At 39.7% G+C, this 16132-nt stretch overlaps 1 protein-coding gene across 1 annotated transcript in view; it reads left to right on the top strand.

The window, feature by feature from the left end:
* Positions 1-15891, top strand: part of KIF13A (kinesin family member 13A) — a 233544-nt gene extending 217653 nt beyond the window's left edge. The window contains exons 31-37 of the mRNA XM_011962918.1: positions 168-320; positions 2228-2305; positions 4765-4812; positions 6240-6345; positions 7737-7888; positions 8578-8682; positions 14638-15891. Coding sequence (XP_011818308.1) covers positions 168-320; positions 2228-2305; positions 4765-4812; positions 6240-6345; positions 7737-7888; positions 8578-8682; positions 14638-15474 — 1479 coding nt within the window. The 3' untranslated portion in view covers positions 15475-15891. The remainder of the gene's footprint in view (positions 1-167; positions 321-2227; positions 2306-4764; positions 4813-6239; positions 6346-7736; positions 7889-8577; positions 8683-14637) is intronic.
* The last annotated feature ends 241 nt before the right edge of the window (positions 15892-16132 follow it).

The following is a 16132-nucleotide window of genomic DNA, read 5'->3' as shown; positions in this document are numbered from 1 at the left end:
TATATAATTTAAAGTAGTGTGTATATATATACTACTTTAAAAAATATCAGTATCTAAATAATGGAGAATGTATTCATTCTCCAGACTTCTAAAACATTTTCTCACCATGCTTTGGATGAAAACATTGTTCACATCAAAGTATTGTCATTTCCTTCCTGTCCTTTTAGGCAACTGAGGAGATAGAAGACCGGGAAACACTGGCTCTCCTGGCAGCAAGGAGTGAAAACGAAGGCACGTCAGATGGGGAGACGTACATTGAGAAGTACACTCGAGGCGTGCTGCAGGTGGAAAACATTCTGAGTCTTGAACGGCTCCGGCAGGCAAGTAACTGAATATCTGGACCGAGAATGAAATCACCAGCCTTCACCCTCAGTGGACAGATATGAATTTACTTACCAAACACCTCACTAAATCTGTCAGAGAAGGAGCACTTGAGCCATCTCTATTGAAAGGACTCTGGCAAAATAGTAACCAAAATAAAAATAGTGACTAACTTTTATTGAATACTCCCTACTTGCCAAGAACTGAGCCTGAGCAATTTAGATATATTATTTCATTTAATCTTCAAGATAACCCCCTGAGGTCAGTACTGTTGAAATCGCCATTTTCAAATGACAAAATTGAGGCTAACAGAAGTTAGGTAGCTCACCCGTGGTTACACAGCTAGGAAGTGGTACAAAGTCAGATGTAAAGCCAAATAGCTTGACTCCAAAGGGTATATGCTTAATCACAGACTATTAGTATCTCCCTGATTCTTAGACCTGAGTTAACTTTTGAGGTGACAACAGGACATTCAAGAGAAAATAATCCACTAAGTAAGGGAACTATAAGACAAGATATGTCATTTCATAGGAGCAGTAGTTGACATTATGGGGGGTGGGTGTTGATTAATAGGAGGAATGTAATTGGCATCTGTCAGAAAAATCTTCCCTTAGTGGAAATCCCACCTGAATTGCTGCATGAGCAAAATACAAACAGCATCACACTTCATTGTCATTTTGCAAATTAGATATATAGTTAGAGGTATCTCTTCTACATTTCTCTGTCCACCTGTATAAAAATTTCACAACATAAATATCTTTCATTCTGCTGTCTTCCTGGTTTTATTTACTTGTTTGTTTATTTTTGAGACAGAATCTTGCTCTGTCACACAGGCTGGAGTGCAGTGGCGCGATCTCAGCTCACTGCAACCTCTGCCTCCCAGGTTCAAGCAATTGTAGTGCCTCAGCCTTCCAGAGAGATGGGACCACAGGCACCCACCACCACGCCCAGCTTATTTTTGTATTTTTTAGTAGAGACGGGGTTTTACCATGTTAGCCAGCTGGTCTCGAACTCCTGTCTGTGATCCACCTGCCTCAGTGATCCACCTGCCTCAGCCTCCCAAAGTGCTGGAATTACAGACATGAACCACCACACCCTGCAGTTTTATTTATCTTAAAAAAATGTTTTTGAGGCCAGGCGCGATAGCTCACGCCTGTAATCCCAGCACTTTGGGAGGCTGAGGCAGGTGGATCACGAGGTCAGGAGTTTGAGACCAGCTTAACCAACATGGTGAAACCCCGTCTCTACTAAAAATACAAAAATTAGCCGGGCGTGGTGGCGTGCACCTGTAATCCCTACTCAGGAGGTTGAGGCAGGAGAATTGCTTGAATCTGGGAGGCAGAGGTTGCAGTGAGCCAAGACTGCACCACTGCACTCTAGCCTGAGCAACAGATCGAGAATCTATCTCAAAAAAAAAGTTTTTGATAAATTGCTAAGCAAATAATAATAAATGGGTAAAATAATATTTCAGTTTTATAAATGTGTGTGTATGTAGAACTGATGTAGTCTATATTTAAATCTATAAATAAACACGTTACTTTTATAATTAGAATAAAACATAAAGTAATGGCCGGGTGCGGTGGCTCACGCCTGTAATACTAACACTTTGGGAGGCCGATGCGGGCAGATTGCCTGAGCTCAGGAGTTCGAGACCAGCCTGGGCAACACAGTGAAACTTCGTCTCTACTAAAATACAAAAAAGAAAAAAATTAGCCGAATGTGGTGGTGTGCACCTGTAGTCCCAGCTACTCGGGAGGCTGAGGCAGGAGAATTGCTCGAACCTGGGAGGCGGAGGTTTCAGTGAGCTGAGACCGCGTCACTGCACTCCAGCCTGGGCAACAGAGTGAGACTCCATCTCTGGAAGAAAAAAAAAAAAAATGTTATTTTCAAATTATTATGTTTACAGGCCGTCACAGTCAAAGAAGCACTTTCCACCAAAGCCCGGCACATTCGGAGGAGCCTCAGTACACCAAATGTTCATAATGTAAGTGCATCCTGCCAGGGATCTGCTCCTATGTGACATATCTCAGGCTCTGGGGTGGGGGAAGGTGGGGTTCAGACAGTGGCAATAGAGCTTATGGCCCTGGTGTGGGCATCCTGAAGTGTAGCCTGCTTCTCTGTACCAGGGATGCACACCAGGGAGTACAGTTGTCTAAGACTGAGCCATTTGTTTAATCTTGTGAATTCCTGTTCAGCAAGTTATCTCCTTGAAAGAAGTTCCTTAAGATATAAATTGAGTTTAGTTGGTTAGAGATGGTGGAGTCAGCTATGAATCCTGGCAGCTGAGTCCCTGGATGCTGGCTGTGCCAGGGTCAGTTGCATGTAGGCACTCTTGGAGTGCCTAGTTGTTCCTTTGACCATTTTGATCATTTTTCTCAACCAGTTCATCTAGAAAATCCAATTGACAGAAACTGATTGTAGCAGGGGGGACACTGTCACAGAGACAGATTAGTGCATGGACCACTTCAAAGCAGCCACTTCCCAGAAGCAGCTGAGTAGAAGTAAGGTCTTTCCAAGGAAAACCACAGGCTTATTTGCCTTCCTGTTCTCCAGAATTGCCAGAAAAGTATTTAAAACATGATGACCACTTACAAAAATTGTCCTCCAGTGGGCTACAGAGCAAATCCCAGTAATCTTTATCACACAGATTACTTCTTCTGACCACAATGCGTTTATTAGAAATAGATAAGAGAGACTCATGTAGTTGTAGATTGAAAAACGCTTTTCATGAACTCATCTCTCAAAGAAGAAATTATGATAGAAATTAGGATGTATTTACAACTAAATGAGAATAAAAATGGTACACAGATCAATGTTTGTGAGATGCAGTTAAAGTGGTACTTAGTTAGACATTATTAGCCCTAAATTCCCTATAATTATGTATAAAGCAGAATACTAGACAGTAGAAAAAAATTAGAGAATGAGGGCTACTATTAGGAAATTTATAGCTCTTATATTAAAAAAATAGAGTAAAAAAGAATTAGGTAAACATCTAGCTTAAAAAGTAAAGAAGACCGGGCGTGGTGACTCACACTTGTAATCCCAGCACTTCGGGAGGCTGAGGTGGGCAGATCACCTGATGTCGGGAGTTCAAGACCAGCCTGAGCAACATGGAGAAACCCCATCTCTACTAAAAATACAAAATTAGCCAGGCATGGTAGCACCTGCCTGTAATTCCAGCTACTCGGGAGGCTGAGGCAGGAGAATCACTTGAACCCGGGAGGCGGAGGTTGCGGTGAACTGAGATTGCGTTATTGCACTCCAGCCTGGGCAACAAGAGTGAAACTCTGTCTCAAAAAAAAATAAAGAAAAACTGCTTATAAAGTAATCTAAAAAACAGGTTTTTTCCAACTTCAGTCTGATCAAGACTTTAGATTTCTTTGGGAAGCCAAGGTGAGAGGATTGCTTGAGGCCGGGAATTTGAGACCAGCTTGGGCAACATAGCGAGACCTCATAACCTAATGTTATGCCAATAAATATAAAAACTTAAATAAAGTGGAATGTCCTGTAAAAACTGAATCAAGAATAAATAGAAAACCTGAATACAGCTATCACCAAAAAGAAGGACTATACTAAAATAGTGACTATGAGTATGCTCATTGATGAGAATTCCCAGTATCAAAAAATTGGCATGTCCTTAAGCTAATCATTCTTTTTTTTTGAGACGGAGTCTCACTCTGTCGCCCAGGCTGGAGTGCAGTGGCGCGATCTCGGCTCACTGCAAGCTCTGCCTCCCAGGTTCACGCCATTCTCCTGCCTCAGCCTCCCGAGTAGCTGGGACTACAGGCGCCCGCCATCTTGCCCAGCTAGTTTTTTGTATTTTTTTTTTTTAGTAGAGACGGGGTTTCACCGTGTTAGCCAGGATGGTCTCGATCTCCTGACCTCGTGATCCACCCGTCTCGGCCTCCCAAAGTGCTGGGATTACAGGCTTGAGCCACCGCGCCCGGCCGCTAATCATTCTTAACAGAATTTTTTGTAAGATTTGATAAGCTGATTCTAAAACCTGTATGGAAAATCAGTCAAAATATACTCATACTTTATGTACAACCCCGAGATTTCATCCCTTAGATATATACTCTAGAGATACTCATAAATATATAGGTTGTATTTAGAACTAAATGATACTAAAAATAGTACACATATCAATACTTGTCTAGACTATTGAATAAGACTATATATAGTAAGATACCACTTATGTGAAGTATAAAATATGCAAAATAATATTAACTATTGGTTATGAGTATATACACATACAATAATATAAAACTTGTATGGGAAAAATAAACCCCAAATTGAGAGTAGTCACTACTCCTGGAGAGGGAAGAAAGAGAGGGAAAGAATGAAGACTACAGGCTTCAACTGTGACATTCTTTTTCTTTATATAAAAAAAAAACTTATATTAAATATATAAACTACATTGCTAAAAGCATTCTTCTCGTATAGGTCTCTTCCAGCCGACCAGACCTTTCTGGCTTTGATGAAGATGATAAGGTATGCACCTATGGGCATGGCTGGGTTTTCAGCAGAATCTCAGTCTGGAAAGTTGTGGGATCTTGGTGTGTTTAAAATCTCTGGGCCTTACCTGGTTGATCCTGTCATTTTAAAAAAGAAACAAGAAAGAAAAAGAAAAATCTCTGGGCTTCCCATCTTAATTGTAAGCAAATAACTCTCTCCACAACTCCATTTCCAGGTTCAAATACTTGATGTGATATTGCTATGCACTTTTTTTTTTTTTGAGGCGGAGTTTCACTCTTGTTGCCTAGGCTGGAGTGCAGTGGCACGATTTTGGCTCACTGTAACCTCCGCCTCCCTGGTTCAAGTGGTTCTCCTGCCTCAGCCTCCCAAGTAGCTGGGATTATAGTGGTTTACCACCACACCTGGCTAATTTTGTGTTTTTAGTAGAGACGGGGTTTCGCCATGTTGGCCAGGCTGGTCTCGAACTTCTGACCTCAGGTGATTGATGTGCCTTGGCCTCCCAAAGTGTTGGGATTACAGGGGTGAGCCACCATGCCCAGCTAATTGCTATGCACTTTCAGTATTACATTGTTACTTACCATGATAGGTTCCATACCAGGACAATACCACACATAATTGAATAAATATCTGTGTGTTTATGGGTTTAACTCTAAATGATTGGAGAAGGTGTTACATCCACCATAGCATAATCAAAATTATTTCAAATGGGTAAAATGAGATTTAAAATTGAGGACAGATTGCAACATCATCTTATTCAACAAATATTTCTTGAGTGCATATTATATATGAGTTACTGTGCTAGAGACTAGATCCAAAAGGTATAAGCACAGATTTATGTCCTTAAGAAGTTTAAAATTTAGTTCTCAGAGGCAATCGACTTCTGAGAAGTTGAAATAAGATTAAGTAAGCTCGTATGATATGCCAGAGTTTTCTCTGTTTTGTATAGCAATACCTTATGCCTATTTGAAACTTCTAAATCTCAAATATAGGTAGAGTAACCACACTGCCAAATTTGCCTTGGACAGTCCCAGCTGTGCCTGCTACCTAGGCAGAATTACTAATGGAACAGTTGTCCTCTGAGAGTGTTTCAATTTGGTCATTAAATTACCAAGTCACTCTGGATATATGCCACATTGCTCAAAGTGACCACCTTTGGGGAGGAAGGAAGATGTATGGGACCAAAGATTACACTACATTTGTAATAATTTTATTAAACCTTTGAGCAAATATAATAAAATATTAACATTTATTCACTCTGGGTATACCTTGGGTATGACAGTATTTTTTACAATATTCAGCCCTTTTCTGTATATTTGACATATTTCATAATAAAAATAAGAGTATATACTGCCATTAAAAAAAATAGAAGAAACTCCACCCTGGGCTTTGTTTCTCGTTTTAGAGTGACTCAATTACAGTTAATTCGTATTTTTACCTTGTAGGGTTGGCCAGAGAACCAGTTGGACATGTCTGACTACAGCTCCAGTTACCAAGATGTAGCATGTTATGGAACTTTACCCAGGGATTCTCCTCGAAGGAATAAAGAAGGCAGTGGTGAGATTATTTTGCAGTGATATTTCTTTGTAATTACTTAGAAAAAGTGTGAAAAAATGTCTTTCATTAATGGCATGTACTAAGATATGAAGCTGATATTCTAGTTAGCTAAATGATTCAAAACTGTCTTATTGAATGGAACATATCACGTTCACTTATTTTTGTTTTGTATCCAACATATCACTGAAATAGGCTTTTTGTATATCACTTTAGAACTTCCAAATCATTTTTCATATATCATATCCTGACTTTGAAGTCCAGTTGTGAGACACACACAAATCCTATTATTTTCTACCAGAAGAATATCCAGCTCTGTCATGTTTGTGTACTGAAAGGAATTTTTAAAAGAACATGACTTTGATTCATAAAGCAGTTTTCAAAAATGATACCCAAAATGAGTTTAATTCATGGTAACATTATTACCTAAATTATGTAGTCTACCAGTGCCTTAATGGGAACAGTGTTCTTTGGCCATATATATCAGTTCTGTTACCTTATACCTTATATTAGTAGGTAAAATATAAGGTATATTCGCCATTATACTAGCAAATTGGAAAGGGAGGAAAGAGGCCAAAGAGGTAAGAAATGATACAAGCAAGAAAGAATTGTCCTCTTTTAGTCATATAGAGCAGGGTGGCCTGAGGGGGGAAAAAAAAGAGGCTCGCAAGAAAATTTACACAGTATTAATTCATTGAGTACTTATTGAGCCTCTACTTTCTGTCTTAAAATATAATTATGGAAATAAGATACACAGAAAATAAGATGTTAAATGATAAGGTGCCAAAATGAACATGCAGATAATAAGGGCTGTGAGAATTCAGAGAAATGGAAAATCAGCATGAGCCGAAAGTGGTCTGGTTAGTGGTGCTTAAGCTGGATCTTGAAAAGAGTGGAGAAATTTGGTATCTTACTTTGTTCACACACACTAGCACTTTAGTAACTCTTTGTGACTTCACAGATTTATCTCTATTCTTGCCTACATCTGTTCCATGGTTTTTTGGGTTTTTTTGTTTTTTGTTTTTTTCTTTTTGTTTTTAGACAGGGTCTCTCTCCTCTTGCCCAGGCTGGAGTGCAGTGGCACCGCTATAACTCACTGCAGCCTCAACCCCTGGGGCTCAAGCGATCTTCTCGCCTCAGCCTCCTGAGTAGCAAGTCCAACAGGTGCACGCCACCATGCCTGGCTATCTGTTTGTTTATTTTTTTACGGACTGGTCTCCCTATGTTGCACAGGGTGGGCGTACATCTGTTTTCATGTTTAGCCGAATATTAGCCTATGAATTTCATTGTTCTCCTAGATATTCCCATGGCTGGGTCATTGCCTCATTTCCTATGTTTTGCTTAAAGTGTTCAGTATCTGTAACCTCATAACTTCTCATCTTCCCCAGGTTGTACATCAGAGACTCCTCATGCCTTAACTGTCAGCCCTTTTAAAGCATTCTCTCCTCAGCCGCCAAAGTTTTTCAAGCCCCTGATGCCTGTAAAAGAGGAGCATAAGAAAAGGATAGCCCTTGAAGCACGGCCTCTTCTAAGCCAGGAGGTAAATGCTTGACTTGTCTGTACTATGCAGAATAGAGCAGAGTTGTGTCGCCTGTGAAGCAGCAGTGTGCATTAACAAGCTGAGTGCTGCATGTAGACATGCATGGTCATCACTCCATGGATCCCGTTCTGGAATTCCTCTTTCTCAAGCATGCAGAGTCATGGTAGAATCTCTTATTTGTTGTTGCTGCTATGATTTTATTTCTTTGTGTTTATGCCTTTTCAAAGTATTTTTTTATGTTTCAAGTGAGAAAGATGTTTTCTAGGTGTTTTGAAAAGATTAAAGGCCTTTTTTAAAAGTATTTTTCTTTTTTGTCTTTTTGGGATTTCTAATTTTGTTTTTTATAGAGATAGGGTCTTGCTGTGTTGCCCAGGCTGGTCTTAAACTCCTGGCCTCAAGTGATCCTTTTGCCCCAGTCTCCCAAGGCACTGGGATTACAGGCGTGAGCCATTGTACCTGGTCAAAAGGCTATTTTTTTAAATAAGACTAATTATGCTTTTTGCCACAGAATCTGTTTATTCCTGTCGTATTTCTCCAGTAGTTTAACTTTGGCCTGCAGAATTGGCTGCTGCATTACTCACATATAATAAGAGTGTTAGCACTGCTTTTCTAACTTGCATGTACTTAATATGTATTTTGGCCGTTGTCGTCTTTGTGTGTGATGCATCTGTGTGTCTTAACCTTTGCAGAGCATGCCTCCACCTCAGGCACATAACCCTGGCTGCATTGTACCCTCAGGAAGCAATGGCAGCAGCATGCCAGTAGAACACAATAGCAAACGTGAGAAGAAGATTGTAAGTTCCGGAACCATTTCTGTCATATTGCCTGGTGGTGGGTTTAAGGCCCTTTCACAGACAATCATCCAAGTGCTAGAAAAAATTAAGTCTTTGTCTTAAAGAAAATAAAAGGTCTTTGTCTTAAAGAAAATAAAAAGGTCTTTGTCTTAAAGAAAATAAAAATGTGACCATTGGTAATGATATTTTGCATGGATGTGGCCATGACCTGCAATTTTATTTTATTTATTTATTTTTTGCTTAAGTTTGTTTAGAAAAAGTGAGAAAGGTACTTTTATTGCTTCTGCTCTTTATAAAAAGTGTAACAAAGAGATGTCTTTAACTAATACTGAAATCTTTCTAATGTGCCTATACATATTGCCTAGATTCTGAAGTTAATCTACCTAGAGGAATTGCATTTACTGGGAGTAAGTAATCATGCATTTAGCTGTGGATATGTTTAGAAGCTTTTTTATGTTGCCTGATGCTATTGCCAAGATAATTCTGTAGTTAGAGCTGCACTAAAGTCTATCATAATCACCCTTCATCATCTCACTGTCTAGGGTAGCCTTTGTTAATTAGCTGGCAAAATATATTCCAATACCTTGGTGCCAGCCTTGCATTCAGGATGGCTTATGTATATTTTGCCACAGATAGGTTGAAACTCTACCTGCAAAACCTCATTCCTTAGCACTTGGTTTTAAAATTATAAATTTGAGATGTAGTTTTAAAAACACTGCATACCAGACACCTTAGGTTATAAATTATACCTCAATTTACAAAAAAAAAAAAAAAAACCTGTTTATTCTCAAGCCTGGAAAGAATTCTCTGATTTTTTTTGTCTCAGCTTTCACCCTCCTGTGGCTTCCTAGGCTTTGAAAAAGTAAAACCACCTCAGGGAGACAGGAGACTGCTTGATGTTTATGTCACATCTGATCATCTCTATTGGGAAGAGTGTAGAGAGTCTCATTTCCCAGTGACACCCTGTCAGACCCATTCCCAAGGCTCATTAATGTGAGATCCTTTAACAGTTCCTAACGCACACTGTGTGAGAACTAACTAACTGTAACCAAATCCGGATGTGCAGTTGGCCACCCACCTGCATGCTTGGGGTGCGGGTGGATCTTCAGAAACAACCTTCTCATTCCTAACATGAAGAAAGAAGAAAAGCACCATTTTCCCTCCATTTCTTCATCTCTCTTCCCCTCCTCTGCCTTTGGTTTCTCCCTGTCCCTCTATCCCAATGCCCCGTCCTAGTTCTTCATAGAGAAGAGTCTGCACATTAATAGCTGCTCCTTCATCTCTCCAAATCTTACTGAGCTGTTCCCTCACTTACCTGACCACCCCCTGCTCAATTAATAAGGGCTGCAGTGTGGGCTAAAAAGGCCAAATGACTAGTTTGTTCCCCTGCCAATTCTCTGGCTCTGTGTCTGATTGGATCTGGTTATTGGCATGCCACTTACCCCTGTGGTGCACAGCCACTCCATTTAAACCTATTGCAACAATACATTTTGGTACAACACCATCAAGAGACTGCTGGATGACCCTTCTGGACTGTTCAGCAGATAGTTTCACAGTTCACAGAGCTAGGTTCATGTTTTCTTCAATTTCCCTTTGATATTTTAAAATAAAACCCATCTCGGGGCTTTCAGCTAGCAGAGGGAAGGATGAAACCAGATTCCCTTGACCCAGAAAGTCTTGAGCAGCAGTTAGACTCTATGACTGAATGCACCGTGGAGTACAGTAGGGAGGATTTGATGGTGTTATTGTTCTTGCTGGAGTCTTACTTGAAAAAGGTGTCTCAACTCTCCATAGGAAACTGGCTTGCTGAGCACCCTGCACCCAAGAGGCATTTGGGCTCTTTAACTCATTCCAGATAGCAGTTTTTCAGGGTATTTTGGTAGAGTTTAAGTGCATTGTTCGTTTGACCTGAGGTTCTTGTTTCTCTTTGGGAAACTTTAATTTTATTTTTTCTCTTATAAATGGGTATAAACTGTTTTCTTCCTTTGTGACTAATTCATGTTCTTTTCTCTTCCACTCTTGCAGTCAGAGTGACTCAGTTCAGACTGATCAAGAGAGTTTGAAATCATTCTTGAGAAGGACAGTATCAAGGCATTGTTCCTGTTATTGTTTAACCCACCTAATTACCATAGTAACTTAGATGTACTTCATGTCTCGTATGACTAAGACAGAAGCAACAATATGCTTTTGGGAGTCTTTTCAAGTCATAAAGCATAGAGAATAGCAGAAAGTCAGTGATTTTTTTCTCAGTATCCACACGACCCTTCTATTAGGTCTTGCATAGATAGCATGTGGTTTATTCCTCTCGTTTACAGAAGAAGAAACAAAGGGTTTTAATTTTTCAGCAACTTCCTTAAGGTCTCACAGTTTATGAGAGCATAAGACCAAAGAGCCCCATTCCTCAGCATAATTGAGGGGACTCCAGTGACTCCAGGTGCTTCCAAAAATAGTGCAATTCCAGTATGCCCTGCAGCAGCTCTTCAAAGGGCTGGCTCCTCAGTACCATGGACAGAAGTACTGGAGCCCTTGGCTGGTACAGTTCTGCAAACAGAGACCTCTGGTGAACAGCACGACATGATTGTAATAGGAGTGGAAATTGCATTAATCAAGGAAACTCCTTACAAAGAGTCACTGCTTTAATGTGGATTTCAATCCCTTTTTAAAATCAAGGTGTTTTCTCTATAGGTAAATATCAGCTGCATAAGTTAAATTGCAAAACTCAAATGAAGATTGTAGATATAGAGAAGCTTGAGAACTTGACTCCATGTACCACTTTAGATAGGCTTTTAATTCTCTGTGTCCTTAAGACATTGTAGGAAGGTGCTTAGTTTATTCTTCTTTAAGATATAATGAGAAATGATGTTTCTGATATAAAAAGTCTAAACCAAACTCCCTCAAAATACAAGTTCAAGCCAATTAAATCCTCCCTTAATTGGCAATAACTCTTTCAGTCTCCTTTTAAGTATTGGAAAATGTTTAATCTCTACTAAGTTTTCCTTTTTCTGGAATAAGCTGTCCCTACTGTTTTAGTCTTTCCCTCTGGGCTTTTGGGTTATTTTCCCCACTGTGAACTGCTCCCTATTTGAACTTTATCTCTTGGGGCTTTGTAGATTCTTAGTTTTATTAATGTCATTGTAATCCTTTAGGAATAATTTATTATCTTTGATAAATTTACAACTATTTCCACTCAATAAATTCATGATTACATATTTCATTCAGCAAAATTGTATTTTAGGATAACAGGCCTTTCCTTGGTCTCAAGAAGAAATAACTTCAAGTGTATAAAGGACTCCAGATTACTAATTCTCATTTTTAAATTTGATTTTCCTTGCAGTAAATAACTTTTTAGTAATTAATTATAGTAAATAGTAATTTGGTAAGTAATTGCATCAGGTATGCTTGGACTTGGAGAATTGTGTTTCTTTGCCAGCTTAAATCAAAAGGAAACAGAAGAGATACAAACACTTGAAATTTAATTTTGCGCCAGGTGCAGTGGCTCACACCTGTAATCCCCGCACTTTGGAAGGCCAAGGCGGGCGGATCGCCTGAGGTCAGGAGTTCGAGACCAGCCTGGCCAACATGGTGAAATTCGTCTCTACTAAAAATACAAAACTTAGCCAGGTGTGGTGGCGGGCGCCTGTAATCCCAGCTACTCGGGATGCTGAGGCAGGAGAATCTAGAAAATATAGGCAAAGGCTACTGGTTCAGACAATTCTGTTTAATCTTTGTTCCTTCACCAACATTCTCCCCAACCCTAAGAAAGAATGTTCCACCCCACTTTTTTGATAATGCTACTTAATTTAGAATGCAGACAAAGATAAGATGGGAAGAGATTAGTGTTGCCAAAAATTTTGTTTGCCAGTTTCAAGAACTTTATCACTGATATTTGATATTCATCTTTGATTAACAGCTAAGGAATTAAGATCGCCAATTCCTTTACACATTTATTTTCAGTCACATTTTTACAACTAAGTTATTAAAACTAAACTATTTTAAAAGCTGAGAAGCATTTAAAAGAGTATTAAACTTTTTTTGAGGTATGTAGAATCTTGAGATGCAAAAGAAAATATTACTACTAATCTAAACAGATGAAATGTATGTTCATTTGTGAACACATATATGCCACGCCTTGAAGATATCGCCCTCCCCCCACACACCTTGATTAAAATGCAAATTTATGGGCTAGGTACAGTGGCTTACACTTGTAATCCCAGCTACTCAGGAGGCAGAGATTGGAGGACTGCTTGAGCCCAGGAGTTTGAGGCTGCAGTGAGCTACAGTTGCATCACTGCACACTAAACTGAGTGACAGAGCAGGACGCCTGTCTGTGAATAAATAAATAAATAAAAATAAATCCTAGCCGGGCACTGTGGCTCACGCCTATAATCCTAGCACTTTGGGGGGCGGAGGCAGGCAGATCACCTGAGGTTGGGAGTTCAAGACCAGCCTGACCAACATGGAGAAACCTCGTCTGTACTAAAAATACAAAATCAGCCTAGCGTGGTGGTGCATGCCTATAATCACAGCTACTCGGGAGGCTGAGACAGGAGAATCACTTGAACCTCGGAGGTGGAGGTTGCGGTGAGCCAAGATCACGCCATTGCACTCCAGCCTGGGCAACAAGAGTGAAACTCCATCTCTAAATAAATAAATAAATAAATGGATAAATAAATAAATAAGTAAATCTTAAATATAAAATAGGTAAATTAACAAAATGCAAACGTAATGAGTAAGGTTGATGTTTTGGTTCCAGGTCTTTACCTGCACCTAGTAGTTATAATTATACAGATGCTTTAAACTGGATGACCAATGAAAGAAAGCTAACTGTTTTTGAGGTGTCTAAGTTTACCTGTGAATGAAATTTTTATCCATCCATGCAGAGTCCAGGATTGTTCTAAGAGCAAGGACGCAAAGTTGTAATTCTCTGGGGAGGGTCCATGCCTTCTTTTGCTCACCATTGCTATTCCCAAGTCCTTAGGACAGTGGCTGCCATGTAGTGGATGTTCAGTGTGTATCTGTTGAATGAAAGACACATTTCAAAAGCAATATTTGCGATTTCATTAGGTGCTTCGGAGATTAATTAGAAATGGCTAGAGAGTTTATCACTTACTTTATTTGGACTTAAAATGCCCACATTTTTTCTACCAAATATAAAAGAATCATTCATTTGAAGAGAGACTGGGGAATTGGTGACACCCACTTTTGCATGTATTTACCAATTTTTATGAACAAGGTTTGAAAACTATTTTACAAAGGAGATTTTCATTTAAACTTTACTATGCCTTTTTCACCTTCTAGCCAAACCTTCTACTCATAATTCTCAAAAATCCTAGAAGACAATAATTGTCAGATTGTTAGTATTTTATAGCCTTACAATATTTGGCATAATATTAGAATGACTGTTGAAATTGTGTTTTTTGCCCTTTTGCAGTTGGGTTCTTTGTTTTACTCCCTTTTCCCCCATAAAATAGCTGAGAAACTTTTTACAAATTACCTTAACTACCTGCACTTTGCTTCCCAAGGTGAAGATTCTAAAGACAAATGGAGTGGCTCTTCTCTGCTTCTGCCTGTTTCTCTGCTCATTTAATGAGAAAGAGAAAACGTCACAACTAAAAACTAATTTTGAATAACTAATAAAATGTCCACTGCATTTCAGTTCCATTCTTTCTCTTAAACCAGGGAAGGAATGATTTCTAACTAGCACTGAGTGAGCCTAAAAGAACTAAATCCCCTTCATATTAGATGATAAGGGGGTTATACTCACAGGTCTCTGAGAATACTGATATACCTATATCTGCAGTAGGTGACAAGATCTGGCCAAATTTGGAAAGACAAAAAGAAAACACTGAACACCATGTGAATGTGAATGCCTTTAACAGCCAAGTATTTAAAACTTATCTCAACAGTACAGTTGCTACAAGGAGCTAATGACTGACTTTTGCTTCACTTCTATAGGACTCTGAGGAGGAAGAAAATGAGCTGGAAGCTATTAATAGGAAGCTAATAAGTTCACAGCCTTATGTACCTGTGGAGTTTGCTGACTTCAGTGTTTACAATGCCAGCTTGGAGAACAGGGAATGGTTTTCCTCTAAAGTAGATCTGTCAAACTCACGGGTCTTGGAGAAAGAAGTGTCCCGTAGCCCTACCACCAGCAGTATTACCAGTGGCTACTTTTCCCACAGTGCCTCCAATGCCACCCTGTCTGACATTGTGGTCCCTTCTAGTGACAGCTCAGACCAGCTAGCCACTCAGACAAAGGATGCAGACTCCACCGAGCACTCCACACCATCGCTTGTGCATGATTTCAGGCCGTCCTCAAACAAAGAGTTGACAGAAGTCGAAAAAGGCTTGGTAAAGGACAAGATAATTATGGTGCCACTCAAGGAAAACAGTGCCTTAGCCAAAGGGAGCCCATCATCCCAGAGCATCCCTGAGAAAAACTCCAAATCACTGTGCAGGACTGGCTCATGTTCAGAACTAGATGCCCGCCCCAGCAAAATTAGCCAGCCAGCCAGGGGATTCTGCCCCAGGGAGGTGACGGTAGAACACACCACCAACATCCTTGAAGACCATTCTTTCACAGAATTTATGGGAGTGTCAGAGGGGAAAGATTTTGATGGTTTGACAGATTCTTCTGCTGGAGAGCTTTCCAGTAGGGGGAACCTACCAAATAAAACAGGTAGCAAGACTGTCTCCGATGGGCTCCACCATCCCAGCCAGCTGCATTCCAAGTTAGAGAATGACCAGGTAATAATTCCAGAGGCAGCCCTTTGGGTTATGTGCTGTCAATGAGTATGTCTAACTGTATGCCAACCCCAGAGGCCCTTCACTGCAACAACTTGGTAGGAAAGATTCATCCAGATGTTTCTGACAGCAAAGATGAAACCACAAAGAAGCAGGCTCACTTCCTGCATAGCTGTCTCTGTCGGAGAGCAAGTCTGTTTTGGGAACTAGAATGCAACTGTGAAATTATAGGACCAGTGGATTTTCTTTACCTGGTATATGGGTTGGTACTGAATTAAGTGTTAAGATGGATAAGGATCAATCTCATATTCATTCCCTGAGATGTTTAGTTACCAGCTTTCCCAAAGTATTCTGGTGGCATCTACCATATTTCATCAGATCTGTGATTCCTTTGATTATTATATGGTCCATTATTTTTTGTATCATTAAGAAAAATACTGCCAGGTAAACTTTATCATATCAACAGTTGTAAGACATCCCAATTTCAGAGATGGTAAAATGTGGAAAGAAAAACATATATATCGTAGAACTGGAAAAAGACAGTCATTTGGTGCCTGTAGGTGAAAAAGTGCTTTGGGGTGGTATAGGCAAATTCCACCAGCAGTTGAAGTTTGGACTTTGGAAGTAACTCAGGTTAGTTTATAATATTGGTTAATTTTCTCTTTTTTTTTTTTTTTTTGAGATGGAGTATCGCTCTCACTCTGTC

The sequence above is a fragment of the Colobus angolensis genome, unplaced genomic scaffold, assembly GCF_000951035.1.
Source record: "Colobus angolensis palliatus isolate OR3802 unplaced genomic scaffold, Cang.pa_1.0 Scaffold6, whole genome shotgun sequence".
In the NCBI taxonomy this organism is placed as follows: Eukaryota; Metazoa; Chordata; class Mammalia; order Primates; family Cercopithecidae; genus Colobus; species Colobus angolensis.
Note: the sequence above shows the minus strand (reverse complement) of the source record. Positions and strands in the feature narration are given on the sequence as shown.